This window comes from Pelobates fuscus, chromosome 4 (genome assembly GCF_036172605.1).
Source record: "Pelobates fuscus isolate aPelFus1 chromosome 4, aPelFus1.pri, whole genome shotgun sequence".
Taxonomy (NCBI): domain Eukaryota; kingdom Metazoa; phylum Chordata; class Amphibia; order Anura; family Pelobatidae; genus Pelobates; species Pelobates fuscus.
In genome coordinates this window covers 27,436,752-27,450,461 of record NC_086320.1, presented here as the reverse complement: position 1 = coordinate 27,450,461, position 13,710 = coordinate 27,436,752, and the positions used below count along the sequence as shown (strand labels likewise).

At 36.3% G+C, this 13,710-nt stretch overlaps 1 protein-coding gene across 2 annotated transcripts in view; it reads left to right on the top strand.

The window, feature by feature from the left end:
- Nucleotides 1-209: 209 nt before the first annotated feature.
- Nucleotides 210-13,710, top strand: part of KHDRBS3 (KH RNA binding domain containing, signal transduction associated 3) — an 86,246-nt gene continuing 72,745 nt past the window's right edge. For both annotated transcript variants that reach the window (XR_010090734.1, XM_063451037.1), the window contains exon 1: nucleotides 210-495. Coding sequence is in view for 1 of the 2 variants with exons in the window: in XM_063451037.1 (XP_063307107.1) it covers nucleotides 411-495 (85 nt within the window). In the remaining variant the exon portion in view is untranslated. The remainder of the gene's footprint in view (nucleotides 496-13,710) is intronic.

Genomic DNA, 13,710 nt, shown 5'->3' with positions numbered 1-13,710 from the left:
AATATATAACAAGAATTGTATTTGCAGCAGGTGATAACAGAATAGAAAAGAGCAGAGAGAGATATACAGAATAAAATGCAGACTTGCTTTTTATTGGTGGTAAAGGACTTTTTTGCATGGGAAGAGTTAATGATTTTCTGGGCAGTGACATCCACACTCCTCCTCTCTCTCATCCTCCCCCTCCCTCCCTCTCCATACAGCCTCACAGCCAGAGTGCGCGGAGATGTACTAACACATCCTTACAGGGAAGCAAGTTCAGCACCACACCGGCTCCTAGCTCTCCCCGCAGGGCTCTCTCCCATTCCCCCTGAGTGCACTCACCGCACAGCCCCTGGCTGACAGCGTTCTTGGCATCTGTGGCTGCATTGCACCTTGTGTGTCTGTCTCTCCGGGTATTTCTTGTCTCTGGGATGGAGAAGTATTTGCCCCAGCTGCTGGCTGAGAAGGACGCCCTGGATCCCTCATTCACTCATGCTATCAGGATGGTCAATGAAGGTGAGGAGCTGACAGTGAGTGTAATGCTGTACCCAGGGAACCCCCAAATCCCTCCTGCACCCACATTATTACTAGGTAATAGTGTGCATTCTGTGTGTATGGACAAGGAATTGATTGCATTTTCATCTGGTGCTGAAATACTTTTAATTTCTGGATATCCAGACTGTTTATTTATACTGAGTATGTTTATTTTCCTGCTTTTGTTCCCTGGATTTGAGCATTATGTGCAGTTTAATCAGATCAGATGCAGCATTCTTCATTATTTTTTTATGTTTTTTTGTATGTGTCAGTAACCTTGGTTTGTGAGATTCTATAGAATTCTGTGATTTTTACTGCTGGTCTTGACAGCTCTAACTGATCTCAAAACCTCTTTTAACATGTGCTCCTGTTGACTGGGGAGTATTTAATTTCCCAATAGTCTGTACAGGTGGATTCTGGAGAAATCAGACTTTCTGCCCTTCTAGGGAGCTTTAATTTGGGCAGATTCTGATTTGCAAGTTCTTTATTCTAACTGCACAGACTAGGCTGCAGTAAAACAATCTTTCATATCTCTGCAGAATATGATAATCTAAAACTTTTTTATTTCTCTGATACAGACTGGTTCTCTTACTATATTTAAATACCTGCTGAAATAGGGTGGTATTAATACTGCTTTATATTCGCTCTGTGCCTTGGATGTCATTTATTCTGTCTCTTGTGTTTCATTGTGTTTACATTATCTTACAATATTTTATGATTTAAAAAAAATCTTTTTATTTTTTATGAAGGACTTAACTACTTGGTAGCTCTGCATGATGGGAATAGACGTCTTTAATTCTTACTATCCCAGTAATAGGTGTCTGTTGCCTTAATTCACTATAACTTTGATGTGTGAGAGTCAAGCCAGATTTGATGGATTGCCATTGAAGCACATTAGACTGGGGGTATTTCTTGATTCACCCCACCCTGTGGCTGCTTTTTTGGCAGGTTCAGCTTTCTTTCTCTTGAATAAACATTTTTGAATGTATTTCCTTGAAACTTGGCTAGCAATCAGGCCATCTATAAGCTGTGCTAATGAACAGCTTGAGGTTTCAGACTGTGCAATGTTACCCTACAAATATTCAATTTAAGACTGCTGTGGTGTGTAGTGTTTAACTCTTTATGTGCCAGGATATTCAAAGAACCTTTCTTTGCTCACAATTGAAACACAATAGATGAGCCCCTTTAACAGAGCTGTCCAAAGCATTGTCTGCAGATCCTGTTTGTTTTTTCACCCCATTACGGCTAATTACTGCTGCTGGTGGCTTTGTTAGTAATTGCTTCATTATTCACAAGGTCCTTGGGCATTCTGACTGTACAGATGTAAAGACATGAAGGAGATATTTAATGTAACGCCAGGCTTGTTATTGTATGGCCCCCTTTGGTGGGGAGCATTTGGTGTTGCATGTGCAATGCGTGCACACTCAGCCCCTAGAGGCAATGCTGCAACAACAGAAGTGCGTTTTTATTAATTCTGAACCTTCTTGGGGGCACGCATCTTGGGGAAAATGTAATATTTCACTTCATTCACTCATCCATTCTGTAAATGCAATCACTGCGTTCAATCCCGTCGCATTCAAAAACCTTGACTCTAAATATGTTTTTTTTTTTTAAGTAATTGGGGATAAAACATCCTTCTAGTTATTTATCATGTTAACTATTGAAGCTAAATGAAATGGGCAAAGAAAAATTGAGTTGCTATTTGTTTGTAAAATTACACTTACATAAAATAAAAAAATAAAAAAAAAAAAAATATATATATATATATATATATATATATATATATATATATATATATATATATATATATATATATATATATATATATATATATAATTTCTTTTTTCTTTTTTTTTTCCCCCTGAGTAATTGTAAGCGTTTCTGACAAGATGAGAGCCTGTTTTGCTAGAGATTCCTTATGTGCCATCTTGTATTTTGCTCTGTCTGACGCCTGTCTTTCTTGACATGCTCATCACTAGAGGTTTCTCACAAATTGGGAAGATTAAAATGGAATTTGTTGCATAATTCACACAACCTGCCTCTTCTGCATTGGGATTAAGTGTTCTGCACTCAGATTCCTGTACAACACCAGTGAGAATGCAGCTGAGCCCAGAGCTACGTAAGAGAGTCCATTAGGCTTTAAACCCAATAATCTGATAGAAACTGGATATAGCAATTCATGTTTTTTTTTGTTTACTTTTTTATTCAATGTTTACTCCTTTTTTTTTTTTTTTTTTTTTTTTTTTTTTTTGAAGATGAGGTCTTTGGTCACAAATGTTGCAAATTGAGATGTGAACAACAACTGTGTGTATGTGGTGGAGTATTTTAACTAAACCAAATATTGCAGAGAATTATGCAAGAATATTGTAATGTTTATGGCAAAACGGCGGATCTGAGCAATTTATTAGGTTTTCTATTTTGTCCTATGACTTGTGACCCCCCCTTTATGTTTTTTTTTTGTTTTGTTGCACTTCTTTAGGTAAATAACTCCCTCTGCATCTACACCTACAATTCCATGATTATTTTTTGTTATTGTTCTCATCCAAAGTACACTTTGAGTCTAGTGATCTCAAGGAAACTGTTTAAGAAATAAAACCACAATTGCCTTATGGTTGTAGGATACCTTTCTCAGATCCGGATTATACAAGGATTTTCAGGTCCACAGAATGTAAAGTATCAAATTTATGCTTCAATCCATGCGTTCCATTAGTTACTTGGTTCTGTGTTTCTTGCTTGTTGAAGATTTCAAACATTAAGTTTAACAAGACCTGTTTTAAGAGACAAGAATAACCGACTACACAAAGCTGTGCTCATTGCTGACCCTTAGCAGTCAGTCTTCTTCACTCCACTGCACAGCCTAAATCTGTGGTCCCTGGAGAGGTTTTGTGTGCATGAAGATAAACACCATTCCTGGGCTAGCGTTAAACACAAACTCTTGGCGAACAATATTTGAGGTGCCATGCTTACATTTTATGGTGGTACCTGTAACTGGGGAGATCGATCTATTGATCTTGCCTCACGTGGCTTGTCAATGCCCTCGTAATCAAGTTTTCCATTGTATCTGAAAAATGTTAATTTACAGTTACTCATTTTTTTTTCTGTAGCTTGTACTAATCATTTCTACTCTCACTTTTTTTTTCTTTTGCCATTTTTAGGATGATTTTAACCTCTAAAAACATCTTCTCTTTTCCTCATATTGAGAACTCTATCTGAAGGTATTTCTGGAGCTTAAACCCTGGATAAAATAAAATACTGAATGTACCACAACAACATTGTACAGTATTAGAATCTATTGATTAACAATAGGGCTGACAAGTAAGCCTATGTAATAATGCATACTTTCAGAAGTATAATGTGGTCCTGCACTTGGAATCTGTCCCTTCACACATTTTAAAGTCCATAAATTTAAAATATTTCATTCACTACCACTCAAAAGACAAATCTTTGAAAACATTTCCAGTTGTGCCTCAATTGTGTCCTTCAGGAATTTTAGTGGCCCAACAACTGGTTATCGGTATCTTACATTATACATCTGCATGGTATTCTTTGCTATATTTAGCTATTTTTTTTTAATTATTTTTTAATGTCACTCAGGGATATTTACTAAAGGGAGAATTTAAAGCAGGGATTTGCATGGGCAAAAAATTAGTTCAGAAATTAAGGTAAGTTAAAAAAAAAAAAAAAGTCTGCTTCGGCAATTCGGACCAATGTCATTTGGGTCACTTCGGACATTCGTAAGCGTCTGAATGGCATGAAATTCATAAGAATGTACATTCGGAATGAAACGAATCGTACATGTCTAATTCAAAGTGAATTGCAAAATTAGCTGAACTTGAAGCTTAACTGACTTGGATGGATTTGTGTGTGTGTGTGTATATGTGTGTATATATATATATATATATATATATATATATATAAAAAAAATTCAATTCACCTATTGTGGCATTAAATTTGAAATTCACTCTTAATTTTCACTTGGTACATAACACTGTTAATTTTTTAGAGATAGTCTTCTTCTATCTATCTTGTTTTGTTTGCTCTAAAAAAAAAATATATATATTTTTACCCACTGCAGTTTATTTTATTTCTTTGTTTCAGTGGATGACCTTTTGTACAGTTTTGAAATCTATCTAGTGAAATGCTCTCATACTTGGCTTTAATTTGAAAACTTGTGGAATATACCAGAGGCAATGGTTTGCCTGTGCTTATTGTTAACTGGTTGTGTGTAGGTGTTAATCCACCTACATGAAGTGGGTACATTTTTTTATTTTTTTAATATAAACACAACTGTTGAATCTTCTTCTTTAGAGCTGAAGCGGGTTTACAGTCAGTCCCATTTCTGGAATAGTTAGGATTCTGAACTAAAAACAAACATCAGTCATAAATGTGTTGGTTACCTGCCGTTCACTTTCAATGTAACAAGTTTCTTCTGTATATGTACTGGTTGTCATGGCTTTTATATTCAGGATTCAGTTTGAGACTTGCTTCTCAGTGGGAAAAAAGAAAAGAACTGGTAGAAAACTAAAAGCCTGATGTTTTAACTTGCAGAGGGCAGTGATAACACTTTTATTTTTGTTACGGCTGGTCATAGCACAACAAATAACTGATTAGCACCTGATGTTAGTGGAATGCTATTCATTTAAACTAGTTTTGTTGATGAGCAATGCTAGGAAAGTCCTTTTTTTTATTTTGCAATAATTCTATGTAAAATGTGGTCATTTTCAGGTTGCAAGTGTTAAATCTAGTATGGATCTCTAACATAAACATATGACAAAACTTTGGTTCTAGTCCTGTAATGTCACACCAAATGCTCATGACAACTATACATCTACAATATCACCAAATGTTGTTGTCTTGCCTGCCAGCCCCTTTGTTATTGAAAAGAACACACTGTTTGAATTTGTTCATTGACTCCTATCATCACAGTATCTTCCTGGTTACTTATGACAAGAAGTCAATGCCTCTTGCATGCATTAATTATGTTTGCATTCACGTGTGTGTGTGTGTGTGTTTGTGTGTGTGTTTACATGCTCTATACATGAGTCAGAGAAATCTAAAAGTAAAAAAAACAAAAAACTGTTGCATGGATTAACTTGTATAACAGCCAGAATGTCCAGATCTTGGTTTTTCACCTATTCAGGGTTCCATCAAGTGAATACATTTAAGGTGGCCACTTTTTTTCCTGTCTTATCCTGGAAGCTTAATAAAATGTCTGCTACAGAGACAAGTGTTTAACTATATGACTAGAATGGGTGTATGCCATATTTCTCAATAAATAGAAACACTGTTCAAAGCTGCAGATGGTTAATTTCCTCACACAGTAAAGCACATTTTTATCTGTCGTTCAAACCGCTCTAATTGACTGCAGGGTTCGGTCTCCAGCCAAATATCAAACTATTGGAACAATGTTCTGGCGTTAAGCTTTTAGTGCTTAGTGACAAACCAAAAAATTTAATATAATAAACAATTAAAAAATTAACTGCTATTGTAGAAATCAGACATATGGTAGTATGCCCGCACGCAATCCAAATCTCAATGATGTCTTCTGCTCTCAGTCAAGTCACAAAGGATTGAAGTGATATTTTAAAAGAGACTTTAATATAGAGGTTAGAAAAGCTATCAACTTTGTTTTTGCTGCGAGAGTGAACATATTTAGCTTCAGAGTACCCCGTTCCAAAACATTCTGCCTCCAAATATATAATTTTAGGAACTTACTCTTACAATATGTGCCTTTGGCCTCAAAACTAAAGTGTCTAAAATTACAGACTCTTCGCAGGACTGGTCTGCCCCTTCTGCTGTTGACATACGAAATGCCATGATCACAAACTAACTTCTATGAGATCATGGTCATCACTTTAATTCAACAGTTTGAAAGTTTCTTGGGTTCAGCACCGTGCTTGGGCAACATGCTCGATGTTGGAATGATGGAATGTAATGCATCAACTTCCTATTTTTTTTTTTTTACTGTTTTCACAGGCAGGGCTATTCTTTCACTGATGGCTTCAACTAAACATGCATACAGCTGTTTTAACTAATGAATTTTTAACAAATGATGTTGAGTAAAAAAAAAAAACAAGATTATGCTGCCATAGGCGGCAGCAATTATTCATTCCCATGGTAATTTATAAATATTTGTTTTGACTCGAGTATTTATCACGGAATTTCCATTTTTCTATGCATAGCAATTTTAACTGTTTACACTGTAAAATGAATTGCCTCTAAAATTAAAGTTGACCTGTCGGTGAAAAATATGCATAAAGTTAATAATGAACTTCATCATTTATGTATAGGTTTTATAAAATAATCTCTCTCCGCCAGGGGTAGTAAACCTTCCCAAAATGATCTTAAAGCTATAATGCTGGCAAAGCATCAGGGGAGATGTAATCTGCAACACCCGAAGTGCTATAGTTCGCATAAACCTTCTCTGTGCTAACCAATAGGTGAACTAAAGGAATTTTTGGGAGCGCACAGTTTGCATTGATGAATATCCTAATGACCAGCATTGTTAATGTTTATATGGTAACAATGTATTTACTAAAAATCATCCTAGGATACAATCACATTTCTACCCTTACTAAAAAATATGGCCTGCTTAATTTAGAGATTAAACTGTGTCCTTTTTTAAGAGGCACCAACGACATTTTTTATTTTTTATTTTTTTATTGGGGTTTGACTTATTATTTTTTTATTATTATTATTTTGGAAGATAAAGGGACCTAAAGTTAATTCTGTATAATTCTGTCTGCATCATAAACAAAGTATGTGGGTGTGAGTGAGGCCAATCACCAGGATTTGAGACTTGCTAGAGTTAAAAGGCACTTTCACCCGCTAAAGACCCAAACCCTTAAACTATAATGTGAACTTAATCAATAGAGAAAACTACCTCAATAAAAGAGAGAAAGTGTTTCTTTACAATGCCCAAAATGTAAAACCTGCTCAACACTAAAAGTGGAATACCCCTTACCCACAATAAAAAACAAATATACAGAAATAAGGTATACAAATTGAGTGCTCTAAACAGTAGAAGGGTTTACTCACCCCTTTAGTACAGTGACAGTCTTGGAAAAAACTTGAATGTACATATAAAAGGAAACAAAAAAATATAGTGCAGATGTTCCAAAAATTGATAATTGGTAGTAAGTAATGACTGAAACCACTCACATGGACAGGAGCCTATATGGTATTGGCTCCGTAAAAGGATCCTTTATGCTCTTAGGGCAGCAACACACCCCTTTATCCCAGGTAGAATCCCTCCAAGAGTATACAACGAGAAGAAAAGCAGAAAAACAACTGTGTAGAATTGCACATACTATAATGGTATTATGAGATTTAAATAGTTGTGCTCACCTTCTGCAGAGCCCTGAAATCCCGGCTCTGAGGTTGATAAACAATGTGCTACTTTAGAGGAGGGATAGCTCTCTCCCCAATGGAGTTTCTGATGGCTAGAAAGGACTTTGGACTAAAGTATAAAATAGTAAATATACCTTTATTAACAATGCATTAAAAACAAAATAAATGGGTACTTAGAAAGTAAAAAGATTCAATAAAAGTCCAATAAAAAGTCCAGAATAATCAGCTAAACGCGTTTCACTCTATGAGCAGCTACTGAGGAAGCTCATAGAGTGAAACACGTTTAGCTGATTATTCTGGACTTTTTATTGGACTTTTATTGGATCTTTTTACTTTCTGAGATAATCCATCTTGATGAGCCCAGCCAATCCATTGCTTCCACATAGGACTGCATTGGGCGGCTATTGAGAATTCGTGGCAAAACACGCCACGCCAATCAGCATCTTCTCGTAGAGCTGCATTAAATCAGTGTATCTGTATGGGAAGCGTTTAGCGTCACCATGCAGAGCTTTGGAGATGCCAAACATAGGTGCTGCACACTGTACAGCAATGAGCTCAGAAGCACCTCTAATGGACATCTGAATGACTGCAATTCGGTGTTACTATCCAGCAATATAAACACTGCATTTTATCTGGCAATTTAAATTATCAGCCCAATGTCAAAATTGGCAAATATTTTTTGACTCCAAAATGTCACTGATTTATTTTTTGCCATTGGATCAACCGTCGGTTACTGCACATATCCTTGGATATTTTTTTTTTATTTTTTTTTAATTAACAAGGGATTTCTAAATATGCAATTTTTCAGGTTCCAAAATATCTTGAAAAGTGATAATGCACATTTTTACCTAGGTTGTTGCTTACAACAATACAGAAATCCTTCCTGTTTTGTGTCACGTAACTCCGTTCCATATAGGGTGTAGATTGCTTATGGATTCCTTATCCCCAAATGTGTAACCTTGCATTTATAAACATTGTATCTCATCTTCTATGTGATTTGTTTATCCAGATCACGCTGCAGTGACATGCTTATTACATTACCAAGTTTTCTGTCATCTGCAAACACTGAGCTTAAATTTTTTTTTTTTTTTTTTTTTTTAAATGCCCATTGCAAAATCATCAAACAGGTTAAAGAGAAGTGGACCCAGAACAGAATTTATTACATTTGTCCATCTTGAATATTTTATATGTACCCTTGCGCAAGGGAATGTTAAATGCAAGAACAAGGATGCTCCAAAGAAAATACTGTACCAATTAATATTAAAAAAATTTTTAGGTGGAATTCCATCAAATTAAAGTGCAGAAACAGAGTACCGTATAAGCCAAGGCCTCTAATTTTACACCAAAAAACTGGGAAAACATATTGACTCGAGTATAAGACTAGGGTGGGAAATGCAGCAGCTACTGGTAAATTTCTAAATAAAATTAGATCCTAAAAAAAATATATTAATTGAATATTTATTTACAGTGTGTGTATATAATTAGTGCAGTGTGCGTTTGTGTATGTGTTGCAGAGCCTTGGTGAGCATTTTTATTTTTTTAATTTTAATTTTTTTTGTTTTATTTTATTATTTGTATAATATGATTTATTTTATTTTATTTTCCTCCCCCCCTCCCTGCTTGATACATGGCCAGGGAGGGGGGCTCTCACTCCCTGGTGCTCCAGTGGTATGCACTGTGTAGGAGGGGGGCTGGCAGGAAGCTCTTACTTACCTCTCCTGCAGCTCATGTCAGCTCCCTTCTCCCAGTGGCAACGCTCTGACCCCGCGGCTCTCGCGAGACTTACACTGGGACTTGCAGAGGGAGCTGACCGGACCAGAGGAGAGAGAAGGGAGCTGACAGGAGCTGCAGGAGAGGTAAGTAAGAGCTTCCTGCCAGCCCCCCTCCTACACAGCCCCTTGTCTGTATTATGGCAATGCATGCATATTATACATTGCAGTCTAGATGATTGGATAGAAGCCTGTATATAGGTAATAATGAGTTTGCAATAACTTGTGGGCATATTTATACCACAAATTATCATTTTAAATCTTTCCCCAGATAAGGGAGTCGATTAATTCCCAAGTATTGCTAGAAAAGTAAATTCCTCTTTTTTTTGCCTTGGTTAAACCCAGTCTATGCCTATTATTGGTTTTCTAGAAACCTCTAGGCTGCTGTGAGCACTTTTAAATTGGAAAGCTCTATAAAGTACTTTACTAAAGGTTTCATTAATCAGGTTGTAGAATTCTAATGCACTGCCTTTGAAATGTAAGGCTTTTTTTTCTTCTACCGGTGTGCACAGCAGTGTGCATGAAGAATGCGTCAGGAAAGTGAAATCAAAATCTTCTTGAAAATTAGTCTATTTCCAAGAGATGCCAATGATATTAATGACAGTGTTGGATTGGCAATGAGAGGGAATACTTTAACTTGAGAGTTGAGGAATGTTATTTAAATTGCTGAATTTAACATTTTAAATACACAAAACAATATTGTGATTCATTAAATGCACTTAGCTTAAAGGAACACTATAGTCACCTGAATTACTTTAGCTAAATAAAGCAGTTTTAGTGTATAGATCATTCCCCTGCAATTTCACTGCTCAATTCACTGTCATTTAGGAGTTAAATCACTTTGTTTCTGTTTATGCAGCCCTAGCCACACCTCCCCTGGCTATGATTGACAGAGCCTGCATGAAAAAAAAAACTGGTTTCACTTTCAAACAGATGTAATTTACCTTAAATAATTGTATCTCAATCTCTAAATTGAACTTTAATCACATACAGGAGGCTCTTGCAGGGTCTAGCAAGCTATTAACATAGCAGGGGATAACTAAGTAGACAGGTGGTGGTCAAAGGGCCCAAGTAGGCACATGAACACCGGTAAGGATTCTGTGAGTCTACCCTTGATGAACAGAAAAATAAAAAACACCTTTTATTGTAGGGTATAAATTCCCTAAAAAGATAAAGGAAACTTATAACTAATAACCACATCTAAAGAAATAAGGGGGAGATAGGAGTGGATAATACGGTAGTTCGTGATAACGTCATCAGATCCTTAGAGTATAGTTATGATCTGCATGAGGGGTAACTGATGCATACTGATCATAGTCTAAGGATCTTGTATAGAATGGTGGTAACTGTTGTCCCCTGAACAAAAAACCCTTGCTTGGTCTATGATAGGTGAGGGAATTAATACATTTGGAATACTTCAGCGTTGACAACAGGGTGTCAACTGTACTCGATGACTCCCAAAGTCCTATCTGTAAGCAATGGATTTTCTAGCGGGGGAATATCCAGACCATACACTCTAAGGGGAGAGAAGGGGTGAACGCTGTAGACTTGCTGATTATAGGCTATCTAGGACTTACTGTCAGACAGTATATGACCGTTACGACAGATAAGTAGGTAAAGCCCAAAACAAAGTCTATCACTCTTCCCCCTAACAGTGAAACTGATAGTGAGACGCTTAATATAGTAGGATATGAGGTTACCGCTGTATGGACGCCTAGACCATAGCTAGACTGTCCGTTTCATGCCGACAGACCATCTGGATCCTCTCTGGGATAAGCGTGGAGCAGACAGTACTCTTATTCAGTAGGCTCTAAGCAGGACAGTGTCGGTGAGCTGCGGTACACTGTAATAGACAGATAGACGCTGCCGGACAGATATATGAAATCTATTGGTCGTACTATTCATTACATGTACAACATATTGAGGAATCTGTAACTTAGTCTCTACAGCCTATGTTTATACCGCTAGACCCTAAGGTTACTACTGCTCACACTGTTGCAAGATAAGCTAAATACAGAGTATCATGCTGAACTGACTGCTAGAACTGAGAGTATAATAATGAACTGACTGTTAGAACTACCGGAAACTCCAACCTAATAGAAACATAAACTTCTCTGTAGACCTTCTGTATATCTCAAGAATCTCCCCCCACCTAGTGAACACACAAAGTGCTAGTGAAAAAATAAAAGCATAACCTAACGCACGTTTCGGCGCTATGCAAGCGCCCCCCTAGCAGGGGATAAGAAAATCTTAATTAAACAGAACTTGCAATAAAGAAAGCCTAAATAGGGCTCTCTGTACAGGAAGTGTTTATGGAAGGCTGTGCAAGTCACATGCAGGGAGGTGTGACTAGGGTTCATAAACAAAGGGATTTAACTCCTAAATGGCAGAGGATTGAGCAGTGAGGCTGCAGGGGCATGTTCTAAACACCAAAACTGCTTCATTAAGCTAAAGTTGTTCAGGTGACTATAGTGTCCCTTTAAATATTCCACAATGTGTGCATTCATTTGATGTTCAAATAAGCAGAATTAGGTCTCAATTGACGTTGTTTGAATCAGAAATGATTCCTTTCTATTAGAAGAAGGGGGGTGGGGGGGACGTGCTTTTATCTGTAGATCTCATCATTAAGATCTACAAGAATTTTTATAATGGAGGCCTTAATATGGTAGTCAAAACTCCCATATTAAAACTATAAAAATGGGGAAAATAACCATTTTTAAAAACCCTTACATGCCACATTCATCTCAGGCTCTGTGTAAAAGTGGGAAGGCAATATGTAATAAAATCAAATGGTCTCACCACCTCAATAAAATCAAACTGTACTGCAAATAAGTTTATACGAAAAAGTCTCTTTCCAAGTTGCCTACTGTGCTGTACAATAGGTATCTCATATAACAGAGTTCCATTTCCAGGAGAAGTAATCTGATGGATTCTGGATGTAAATGTGCGTCCAATACAATCTTGCGACACATCATCACAATGTCCCTTCTGTCCTTGGCTCCATGGAGGTGATACCTTCCTCAGGAGATGGAAATCATCCCAGTCTGCTTTCTCTTGATTCACTTCTTGCCATCTGAAGTGTGGGACAACGGCATACGATGCCTCTATATTTAAAATGGGCAAAAATGTTTATTGGTGACATGTTCATATGTGATGTATTCCGTGATACATTGTGTTATCTTATTTTGATATATTTGGTTTAAGTTCTAGATATACACCAGCTGTTTTTAAACGTTTGTACACTGTTGGGATTTAATTCCTGAGTAGATGTTTGATCTGAAAGGTTGCTCTTACTAGATCAAGTATTCTTTTAGACTTGCAATCACCTTTATTTGTGGAGAGAACATACATTTTTCAGGTTTTAATTTCAGATAGTAAGTCGCTCATCACAAGTATGTTGCTGCCCAGATTTTACAGAATTATAGTTGCCCTTTCTAGTTATTAGTTTCTAAAAAGGTTTGTTGGAATTAATCTGTATTTGTGTACTATATACAGTGAGAAATAGGTGCTAACTATGACAACATACATTTATCAATAAGATATACTTTAAATTATACACCTATATAACATGATGTATTAACAACCAGTAAAATTTATTAGGAGAGATCCCAGCCAATATCCTAAAGGCAAATGTATATTAAAATTTAAACAAACACAATCTAGGTTTGTTTTTTAATAAAACCATATGAACATTATGAATTTTATTTTATCAATTTACCCAATTCCGTAATTTTTTTTTTCTCCCCTCCATGCATTTTTATTTGCACAAATAGCTGTATAAAATAAGTGGGATGGATCCCACTTCAAAAATACTGAAATACTATTATTGAAATACTATTCATAGATCTCCTTTTGGATATTGCCATTAAACTTTAAAGGGATACTGTAAGTGCCAGGAACACAAAGCTGTTTTCCTGGCAATATAGCTCTCCTGCAAATGTATCCTTCTAACTATATAAAAAAAAAAAAAAAAATAAAAAATGCTCAACCGCTCAACAACCTTATTCATGGGAAATTATGGTGTACAAACTATGTATATTTCATGTTAAAAGTATACTAAATTCAACTTGAATTTTTT